At 32.3% G+C, this 12,322-nt stretch overlaps 1 protein-coding gene across 3 annotated transcripts in view; it reads right to left on the reverse strand.

Annotated features, from left to right (window-relative positions):
* Positions 1-12,322, reverse strand: part of LOC148305730 (fatty acid CoA ligase Acsl3-like) — a 48,484-nt gene that overhangs the window by 6,756 nt on the left and 29,406 nt on the right. For all 3 annotated transcript variants that reach the window (XM_088266188.1, XM_088266189.1, XM_088266190.1), the window contains 4 exons: positions 7,626-7,761; positions 6,007-6,222; positions 2,406-2,583; positions 439-690 (listed from right to left, as the gene is read on the reverse strand). In XM_088266188.1, coding sequence (XP_088122314.1) covers positions 439-690; positions 2,406-2,583; positions 6,007-6,222; positions 7,626-7,761 — 782 coding nt within the window. The remainder of the gene's footprint in view (positions 1-438; positions 691-2,405; positions 2,584-6,006; positions 6,223-7,625; positions 7,762-12,322) is intronic.

Raw genomic sequence — 12,322 nt, forward strand, 5'->3', positions numbered from 1 at the left:
CAGTCAAATATTGTAAACGGTATTTTTAATTTATTTCATCCACGTTTTGTTTACAATAATGCCTTAAACTGTTGATACCCGTGGAAGAAAAATGGTTGAAACATTGTGAATAATTGGAGTCTTTTGTCCGTTTAAAAACTTCGCCATCTTTACTATAAAAATAACACAAGCTTAACCTTGAACCAACTACACGTAATTGTCAAAATTTAAAATAATTATTGTAATATCCTAAATACAAGTACCGTAGAACGGGGCTACTTGAACTTTGGTATGTTACTCGAGCCCAGTGCAAAAAAAATATTTAAATCTGTATTTGGTCTACAATAATGAACGTGTCGTGACAAGTAACACATCAAAGTTCAAGTAGCCCCGTTCTATGGTACTTTTAATTTTTAACCACACAGATTTTATTTATAAATATTTGATGATATCACTTACTGATGGTGGATTTTTGACCCAATTTGAGAACATCCGAGTATGAAATGATCTTGATTCCATCCTTGAACCCCTTGGTGTCGGTCGGCATGATCTGATCTTCAATGTAGATGAGTGTCTTGACCCGGGGTGTGTTGGGAAGGATGTTCCTGAACTTGGGGAGCAGATCGTGAGTGGTGATGACAGTTGTCACCTCTGTCTCGTTCACTCCGTGGGCTATGGCTTCATCTCCCAATGTCGCATAGATGGTGACAACTGAAAGAATAGACATCTCGATTGAACAACCAGAAAAAGCGAAAATCAAATACATAAGGTGTTTAAAGAATAAACAAACTCAAAAACAATTTTAATGTTTAATTTAAATAAATACTGAAACATTGTACACAGCTGTGTATACTTCAGTATAAACTGTGGTTTGTTTGATATTTATCAAATGTAAGCAGGAAAGAACAGTAATAATTAATACTATCATTTATTATTGGATAACGTAGATTTTAACCCTTTCCACTCTGACCATTTTTTCTCATAACCGATCAGCTACTCTGATCCAAAAAATGTAACGTTTTTCTACCATTAAAATGAATATTTTGGTTCCCTAATTTTGGGACACTCTGTCTGGCAATTCGTATGATCATGTTAATTAAGATTAACTGTATTTATCTGAAATATTTTTTAGTAGAATATACTTGGGTGATAGAGAAATCAGTGATTAAATTTATACCTGCACCGGGCCAGACATTGTGGCCCACGGAGCTGCCTACTAGAATCATACGGGCCAGAATGTCTGGCCTACAGAGTGGTAAGAGTTAAAGTTTTTTTTTCAATATAAAATGGTTTCAATATTTTTATTTTACTGTCATAGATGGCAATACTGTTATATTTATATAATGTACAAATGAGGATTTATAAAGCTGAATGATTCATAATTAAATAAGTTATATGATAATCTAGATCAGTGTTCCGCAAAGTGTGCGCCGCGGCACACTGGTGCGCTGTGGTGATTAGTTGGTGTGCCGCGGAAAAAGTCACTTACCCATAAACGAGCGAGAAGAATTCATGGAGCTAAAAACTGATCGTCCGCCTCCGTAGTGTAATGGTCAGCACGCTCGGCTACCGTTCTGGAGGTCCCGGGTTCGATTTCCAAGGGGGGTAAAATAAATAGAAGTGATTTTTTCACTCTCATATTTGTTCAATATTATCCTGGACTGGTACCTGAAGCGGAGGGCTGATCACCTTTCCTTCATGTGTAAACGATCAAGATAACGCTGCGTTTATATGACGCAGCGCCCTATGCACCATTGGGGTGCGGATAAGGGTTTTATTATTATTATTAAAAACTGATCAGACATTAAAACTGAAATTTTCCAAAACAGAGCTAGCACATTTTTGGCTGCATATAAAAAATGAATATCAACTGCTTTCAAAGTGTGCTATTGAAATTCTTTTTCGATTTTCGACCCTAACTGCTTTTTAAAAAAATAAGAGAACGCCTGTGGACGATTAAAGTAGAGATGAGAGCGGCCTTATCAACAATTGCTCAAAATTTTGATCGCCTGTGCTCATTTAAGCAGGCTTACATTGTGCGTTAAAAATCATATGTAATATATGTTTTCGCATTATATTAATTTTAATAATTAATCAATATTCAATAAACTTGGTTTTTATCTTTGGTGTACCTCTAAAATTTTTTGATTTGGCAGATGTACCTTTAACAGAAAAAGTTTGCGGAACACTGATCTAGATGATAGAATAAAAATAAAGTCCATCCGTAAAACAAAAAAGTTACCATTCAGCTCAAAAAGAGGTAGCCCGGCATGAAACCAGAGATTTGTTTTTATGTTTGTAATTACTAATGATGATTAGTAATTAACAATCAATTACTTGTAATTTTAACATGGATTACTAATAAAACAACTTAATTGAGTACACTTGATTCATTTCATCGCTAAAATAGTAATTCAGTACTGAACCTGGAATACTCTGCCTGAAGCAGCCATGAGCGGCAATCATCCACTCAGCGCGCGTCTCCGCGAAGATGACAATATTCTCCCGAGGCTTGTTTCCCAATTCCCTTAGACCGGTACCAAAGAATCCGGCCAGTCGCTCCACATCGGCGAATGTCTTCCACTGGTATTCACCCATATTGTACTGTAACATAAATATTATATATATTTGTCTTGTAATAATAATATACACATTATATTTATTCTTAAATATAATCTTGATCTTTTGAACTCCATTTATTTTCACTTTACAACCAAACCACTTAATCCCATTTATTTTTACATACAACCAAAATTTGTAAATTATCCAAAATTATTATGTCAATAATAATTAGCAGAGGAAGACCGAGAAAAACATGGCACGATCAGGTATGCCATATACTTGAAAGTGGTCAGGTTAGGAGTCGTAACAATCGGCGGGTATGTATGAGGAGATGCATGAACGTGGAAGAGGCGAAGAATGTTTGCAAGGACAGAGTGGTGTGGCGCTCTATTCTCTCTGCCTACCCCTGCGGAGAAGCGGCGTGATGGTTAGTTAGTTAGTTTTTTTATAATAATAATTATGGATAATTGAATCAAAGTCATTTTTGTACAACACTACCTCAAGGGCACTTCGATTAAATTGGAGAATGAAAGAACAATAATTAAATTACAAAAAAAACAGTAAAAAATTATGATTTGGTAAAAAAAAGTTTTTTTAAAGGTTATCAAACTCCATACTTCTAACTGCTGATGGAGAAGCATCCCAAGCAATAGCCAAGACTTGCTCTCCAAATTTGGCACAAAGCAACTGTCACAAATTTGTCACGATTGTCACAAATTCGGCACAAAGCTGATTGATCAAAGCATGAGACGTCTATCGGCATTTTTGTCTAGAATACGCAGCTGTTTTCGATACTATGGTGCCGAAGGAAACATTTATTTATACATGAGCAGACAGAGTACTCTACCCTTTAGGGTAAGTGTAACCAGTGCAGTTCAGGAAATAGTTTAATGATGCGACATGGCACATTTTATGCTATTACTGAATCATGAGAAAAAAAAAATGTTTTCATGTGTGTTTTTGCAGAATATTATAAAAAGGTCGAATTGGCATTTCTTTTGTTAGTATGTAATAGGAGTATTATATGAGAGATTGTATGCCCCCCAGGTGTAATAGTTAATGCGTTTGACTACCAAACTGATTTTTCACTTATATTTGTTAATATAATATATTCGAACTTTTATTTTAATACCCTGGGCAGGTACCTTGAGGGCAAGACTGATCATCTTACTTTTATGTAATTAACAATCAAGATAAAGTGAGTGCTCTATGCACCATTAGGTGCGGATAAGGGTTGTAAGAATTATCATGTTGAATATACGTAATGTGTATAGTAGCATTTTAAAATAAAAATATTATAAATCATGCCCATACTCGGATATAAGTTTTAATTACTATTGTAATCACTGCACTTTCAATGTCACAGTAAATCATGCAATTTTTATGTTTCAGATTGTATAAAAAGAATCGCAGTAATTCTCAACTAGAGGCCAGATGTCGCATTGTAGGTATGCGATAAGGTCATAAAAATGCATTGCAACAGCGCTAATGTTAAACTGACATTAGCTTAGTTGTGACTATTTTTCAAATCTATGTAACTATATTTTATTCCATCCAAAAGATGAAAATAATATACGTAAACTAACTATCACAATTCCAAACTTTCTCGAAATAATCCATTTAATAATTCTTGAGAAATAATTATACTATTTGTCATCTAAGTTTTAAGATAATAATGTATAATATCGTAAGATATCATAGAATAATAAAATAAAATATAAAATGGTAAATTTTATTAAAATCAATGGCAATAATACGTGACTTCTTTAAAAAATAAATAAATATTGCTTTTTTTTACTATAATAAAAGCTGATCAAATGAAGATATTACTACACAGTGGATTACCTTTTTTACTAAAACCAATGTCATAAAAATGAATCAAATTTCAAGGTTATTTTTTGACATCTCATCAAAGATGAAGAAGAATATGGAAGTCTGGGCATTTACGGGGCTGACGACCATCATAGGCTGGTTTAAGTGATCACTTATGTTGGCAGGCACAAAAAAGAGTGGTAATAAAAATGAGGTAATAATAAAAAAATGAGGTAATAATAAGTAATAATAAAAAAAAAGAAGGATGAAAGTAGACTGAATGCAGTCGAAATGCGATCTCTCAGAAGAATGTGCGACAAAACGATGTATGATAGATGTACGAATAGTGAAATAAGGAAGGAATGCAAAGCTGAGATAAGCATTATCGATAAAATTAAGAAAGGTGTGTTGAGATGGTTTGGACATGTAGAATGAATGAGTGAGGAAAGAACGGTAAAACAAATTTATGAGGCGAATGTTAGCGGGAAAGAAGCAGAGGAAGACCGAGAAAAACTTGGCATGATCAGGTATGCCAAATACTTGAGAGTGGTCAGGTTAGGAGTCGTAACAATCGGCGGGTATGTATGAGGAGATGCATGAACGTGGAAGAGGCGAAGAATGTTTGCAAGGATAGAGTGGTGTGGCGCTCTATTCTCTCTGCCTACCCCTGCAGGGAAGCGGCGTGATGGTTAGTTAGTTAATAATAAAAAATTGAACTTGGCTGATATTGTATTTTTGGTCGCTGGTAATACAATTTTTTTTAACAAATCTTGCATATCTTAGAGTTCTCCACATTCAACAAAATATTCAAAAATAGAGACAGAGCGACACATCGGTCTCAAAAAAGTAGTAAAGTTGATTGTTCAATTCTTTACATTTTTACTAGAACGTATATCATATGATATTCTAAAAACATTTGACATTCAACATGTTGCTCAAACACGAAGTGTCACATCTGAAGATTTCAAGTGCCCTTTGAATTAAATTAATCACGTTAGTATATTATTTCAATATGCGTAATAAGATGGAAAAAATTATTGACAATATGTTAATGTACATTAACAAAATACTAAAATACTACTAATGTACATTAACAAAATACTAAAATACTACTAATGTACATTAACAAAGAACAAAGGAACAAAATCGTAATGCTCCAATTAGAAAATTGAATAATTTAATTTCGGGGATTTTTTGAAAATATTCTAGGGAAACAAGGGAAGATTTTGACAATTCAAATGTACTCGCACTTCTTTTTTATGGCTTTTCACCTTTCTAGAGTGTTCTAGCCAGTATCGAGTATATATTTTTATTTACATTTGAATTTAAAATATTAATATTCACGTTCGTGGGGTTAGTTTCATTAGTAATGTTAGTTTGATTAGTAAGTTATTTTATATTTATCATACACCTTTAGAATGTTAAAATGACTTCTAATTTACTACAAATTAGCATAAATTATTTTATTTTCCTTATTTTTATAAAATAATATGTATAAAAAACTTAATTTAAATAAAAAAACATGTCATTCAAAAACATGTAAAACGGTTTTTTGTCTCATCAAAAAAACAGTACTTTAGATTTAACATGTATTCATACAAACCATGATGGAGAAAAGCAGCGCACTAATGAAGTGATTTAAGAATATTTTACCTTCTTGAAGATCCTGCCGTTAGGCTGCACCTCGTCCTCCTCGTTGAGGATCTGTCGCGTGCCGAGACAGCGGCGCTGGTTGTGCGTGCGTGCCGCGGTACGCAGCATGCGGTCCATGGTGTCCACGCCCTCGCGCACCAGCCACACTGTGGTCTCACTGGGCGGCGCCAGGGCCCGCACCACAATGGACGCGTCATCCTTCTCCACCACCTTGGCCTGCCAAAGGGAATCAATTATGTACACAAATATTATGGCAAAACTCAAACGGCAGTGGACAGGACATATTGCAAGACAGGACCCCAAGAACAAAAGAGTTTTTTTTTCAAGAACATCTACATACATACTTGAATAAACATGTTTGTGTTTCAACTTTATTCTTTAAGAGTGTGAATTTTTATTAACTTGCAAACACTTGCTTATTTAATAAATAAAATAAAAACAAAATAAATAAAAAGTTGTATTGCTACTAAATGTAATTTAAAAAAAGTTTATTAAGTACAGATTGAAAAGTCAGTTGATATTGGGTTTTCATAATCCTGTAGTTGTGACATACAGATAATTGCGTGTAAACTTGACAAAATATTTTTATTTCCAAATGATTATTTCAAATGTTATAAATCGCTTTTGTAAGTAAGACCTCATATATCCAGTCATTTTAAATACATTTTTACATGTCACATGTCCCATATAAAGCCATAATTTCAATCCCACTCTTTTACAGCAAGATGTGTGTCGACGTAATAATTTCCAAAAAGAAATATTTTGGAATAAAGTGATGTGATCTTTGTTTATGAATATGTTTTAGTTATGACCTATTAACTATAAACATTTGTTATCAGCGTACTTTAATACATCAGTGGCCTGATGTGCTAAACACATTCACTCGTGATTTGTTTACAAGAAAAACACCAATTACACATTATTGGGTGCAAAATACGCATTACAGACATCACATTACAAATCAATGCTGTGAAATGAAATAACAGCTTTCATTCTTAAAAGAAAGAAAAAACAAAAGAACTTGATTCCTTCTTAAAATCTGTTCAAATAAAGTTTTGAAACAATTATGGACTTAAATCGAGATTTAAAATATAAACCATTTTTAAAGACTAAAACTTTTTTTTGCCGCATTTTAAAACAAGTTATCTTTTGTTATTGTAGAAAATTTTGTTAAAGAATGAACGAAACATTGTTTTTGAACACCTCTTTTGTAATCATCCTATCAGAGTATCCTTGATAAAGGCAAGGTGTTTCCAAAACCAGATGGATAATTATTTTTATAAAATTAAGGTGCATGAAAAATCACATTTTTATTGTATTTTTATCCCAACATCAATATTTTAATACTTTTTAAGACTACATACAAGTTTTGTGTTTATGCCTAGCAGCTACTAAAGCGCAGTAAGAACAAGTAATATGAGTTAAAAGAGGTGTGTAAAGAACTTTACAGATAAGTATAGAGAGGTGATAGTATTTTAAGTTTTGCAATCTACTATTATGAACTCTTGCTATGCACTCTTGAACATAAGCTATTAGTGCACTTTAATGGCTGTGCGGCAGTGTACTTGTCCGTTACGATTTTGCAATGCTGAGAAGATATAATAAGAGTTGCGACTGACCTTCACCCTGCGTGACATGGCCCGTTTCTGCCATGGCCTCTGCAGCACCAAGTGGACAGGGAAAGTGATCAAATCACAGAAGAAGACGATAGCCTTGATGGCTCCGATAGCAGTCGACACCCAAAAATTTTCTACACTGAAAATCAAAGAGAACAAACAATTTTAAAACATATCTAAACATCGGAAGTGTAATGGCAAAGGGGTATATCTGTCAAATTATTCGTTTTCTAAGTTTGTTCCACATAATGTCTAAAATAGTGTATTCCATAATCTGGCAAAAGGATATAGTTGTAATTCCAATACTTATTTAGTTTTATTAAGATATTTATATATATACATATATATTTATATATATATATATATATATATATATATATATATATATATATATATATATATATATATATATATATATATGTATATATATATATGTATATATATATGTATATATATATATATATATATATATATATATATATATATATATATATATATATATATATATATATATATATATATATATATAAATACATAAAACAAATGAGTTATTTAATTTCACAAGTTTGTTTTTGTTCTCCTGTAAAATTTGGTCTGAGACAAATATACCCCTTTACACTACTGACATATCTAAACATCATCACAGCTAACAAACAAGTCTTTTGACTGATTATATTATATAATGATTGAGCGTGTTTCTGATGAATTAAAATAATATCAAATAGGCAAGTAATACAATAAAATCTCTTCGTCCTAAATGAAAATCTCTTAAGCCGCTATATTGAAAAGATATATCCGCTTGGAATTTAAAGTATATGGGTTCTGAGCATCGGCAAACTACTACAGGAAATGGTGGGTTTAAAAGGACTAGATTATATTAAATTAAATGGAATAGAAGGATCTGCTTAATCTTTTTATTTTTAATAAACCGCCAAACTTTTAGCATGTTTTATGCATGTGGTATTTTGTTTACCAATGCTATGCATGTTGTGTCAGATTATATAAGATAATAAGAGTCACATTATAGCTAGGAGGTTAAGTTGTAATCCACATTTCTTAAAAGTCTAATCCAACTAATCTGACACTTTAAATGTCCGGAAATCCCGCATTATCCAGTAATGCAAAATACAATGGCTAAAAGTAAATCAATTATAATGACATGTTTACTAAGAATTGTCAGCTTATTTTTTTTAAATAACACTAGCAGTTGATATCATCGCAAATAATTGGCATCAATAAATGTTGATAAAACATTAATTCATTAAATTCCAATTATATACCATATTTATAGAGCATCATTTCAAACTAATTGTTTACTTAAAGATAATAATGTTTCACTTCTGAAATCAACAGTTTTAAAAGCGCGTAAATAAAACATTGAAGTAATGCAATTAAAATCAGAAATCCATATGTTGCAGTAAATTATCACAACCTAGTTATGGACCAATTGACTGCGTCAACAAACAAGGTTCCATATTATTAATCAAACAGCTTTTTCTGCAAATAAATTAAAACAAGTTAAGGCAACCTGCTCACACGGCCAAAATACTAGTTTAAAATATGCAAAGCATCTTGAACGGTCTTAGCGAAAAATACAATAAAAACTGCTACATTTGAAAGCAGACAAGCATAATCCTAACACTTATAGAATTATGTAAGTTATTGATCTGCAATTGTCACACAAATTACACATAGCAAATATCGCTCACTCTTTTCAACAACGCCATATATGAAAAATCGTCAATTTTCAGTTGTGCATGTTTTCGGAACGCCCAGAAAATGTACTATATCCCAGCAAAAGCAGCATATTTGTAACTTAATATTTACCCGCTACAGGACAGAAAGTGTTGTTTTTGTATTTTGAAGAAAAGGTATTGTTTAAGTATTTTTTTCAATATACTTAATATTTTTCAAATGGAGAAAAAAACATTCAGGTTTTACCTAAAAAGATCTGTTGCACAGTAGAAAGTTCAATAAGTGGCTTGATATTTATTTTTAATACATTTTATTATATTCTTAAACTTTCAAAACAATCTATGAAAAATCAAGTTTTTTTTATATGTGATGTTGTTGAAAGGAGTGAGCGATATATTGTTTGTGGATATTGTAGTACACACAAAGTGAATATTACACAGAGTAATATAAGTATATTTTTTATAGTTGGAGATGACATTCAAACAACTTGTTATGCAAAATGAACTGCGGACCAGTGACCATAGTAGACCATTAAGGTAAAGAATTATGTGGTTGCAATTTTATAAGACCTTGAAGCAATGATGTAAATTATCGCAGCAAAGCAAACGGATATTATGAGATCTTACAGAAACTTTCAACTGCAATACTTAACAATTCTTGGTGAAAATGTAGTATATCATTCAAAACAAAGAAGTGTAAAGAATTACAATCCCATATCTGACAATAAAGAATTGAGTAATTACTCTTGGCTAACTAACAAACTAACCATCACGCCGCTTCGCCGCAGGGGTAGGCAGAGAGAATCGAACGCCACACCACTCTGTCTTTGCAAACATTCTTTGCCTCTTCTACATTCATGCATCTCCTCATACATACCCGACGACTATTACGACTCCTGACCCGGCCGCTTTCAAGTATTTGACATACCTGATTGTGCCAAGTTTTCCTCGGTCGTCCTCTGCTTCTTTTTCCAACTACATTCGCCTCATAAATTTGTTTAACCGTTCTTTCTTCACTCATACGCTCCACATGTCCAAACCATCTCAACACACCTTTCTTAATTTTATCGATAATGCTTATCTCAGCCTTACATTCTTTCCTTATTTCATCCTTCGAACATCTATCAAACATCGTTTTGCCACACATTCGTCTGAGGGATCGCATTTCGACTGCATTCAGTCTGCTTTCATCCTTCTTTTGCCAACTCCATGCTTCGCTTCCATACATAAGGGTTGGAACCAGAACTCCATTGTGTACTGCCAGTTTAGCTTCCGCTGATAGATTTTTATTTGCTAAAACTGATTTTAGTGCACCATTCACTCTGTTCCCAGCATTCACTCTCCTTACTCTTGGTCAATAAGTTTTTTTGTGAACTAATTTATATCCCGAGAGTGAGTTTTAGTTATTTACCTCATGTTAACATTTAATTATAAATAATAATAAAAAACGAAATTGTTATTATAATTATAACTGATCCCAAAATTAATATTATCAATATTTTTTTACGATTATCAAATTGTATTTGAATATATTTAAAAAATATATTTTTTCATAATATATTTTTTAAAATCTTAAATATTTATTATATTTGAAGCAGATAGTAGTTACTTTAAAATAAGCTCAAATCCCTTTTTTATTCACATGATTTTTTTCTACTTATTATGGTTTTTGCTCCACTTGAGGAGTTATGAAGAGTTTTTATTCAACATAGATGAAGAGGATATGAATGTTTGGGCATTTACAGGGCTTATTACAGTCTATGATAGATCGCAAGCCGTGTAAATGCCCAGACTTCCATACTCTTCTTCATCTATGTTGAGACTGGCGCCACAGCACAGTCGGGTAGACGCTCGACTGCAAATCTGACGCCGTGGGTTCCGATTCCTGCCGATTGAAAAATATATATATATATTTTTTTTAATGGTTCTGGGTGTTTGTGATGCATTTTTTTCAAATTTACCTTCTCTATACTTACTATCCTACCTGCAGACAAGTCTCTGAAGTAGAAACTAAACGGATTTTTCCTTTAAAAAAATATATATAGATAAAAAAATATTTTCATTAATCGATTCGGCAGTCACTTTGTGGTAAAATCTATACATTTTGATTAATGTTTTACTTAGTAAATACCACTATTTCTTAAAATAACACGTGTTTCGATGCATTTCCGCGTCATTTTCATACGGTGTTTGAAAATGATGCGGAATGCATCGAAATACGTGTCACAGTAGATTTTAAGAAATAGTGGTATTTACTAAGTAAATCATAAATTTAAAAAAATCTTTATTGAATTCCTTTTCTTTTTTTAATAACACTTTCGGCAATTTGTAATCGTCGATTTTTTCGCTACTTTGGTTCTGAATACTAAATTGTCACAAATTCAAAACTTGGTTTAAAAATATATTTGACTTTTTTCTTCAAAAAAATTTTTTTTTGCACATCCAGCCGAGCCCGGGCTACGTCCCAGGTCCCAGGTACCAGTAATTTTTTCCAGCACTGGCTTCAATTATATCATTATGAATATGTGATACAATACGCTTACAGTAATACTAAATAACTTAAATAAAATTTATTCCAAGAATAGAATCTGTTTATTGATCTAATTGAATTGGCCAACTGCTCAAACAAGTCTGTATTTTATATTTACATTAGATCACAATAATGCAAGAGCCCACATTCAATTTTCGATCATTATTATTGTTACGATTACGAGGTAAACTGTTTTAAAATTGTAAAAAAATGCACAATTCGTTAATATAAAATTAAACGTACACAAATATACATATTGTGGTGCGCTGTCCATGATTCCCGAGGGAATAAAAAAATCACTGTCGTAAATTTTTTAAGTAAATCGACGAGATACTACGGATCAAAGGGGTATAAGTATCTGTCAAACTTTTCATTTTCTAAATTTGTTCCACAAAATGTCTAAAGTAGTGTATTCCATAATCTGGCAAAAGGATATAGCTGTAGTTGCAATACTTATTTAGTGTTTTATTTATTTT

Source organism: Brachycentrus maculatus, unplaced genomic scaffold (assembly GCF_059751285.1).
Source record: "Brachycentrus maculatus isolate JH-2025_06_01 unplaced genomic scaffold, ASM5975128v1 h1tg000263l, whole genome shotgun sequence".
NCBI lineage: Eukaryota > Metazoa > Arthropoda > Insecta > Trichoptera > Brachycentridae > Brachycentrus > Brachycentrus maculatus.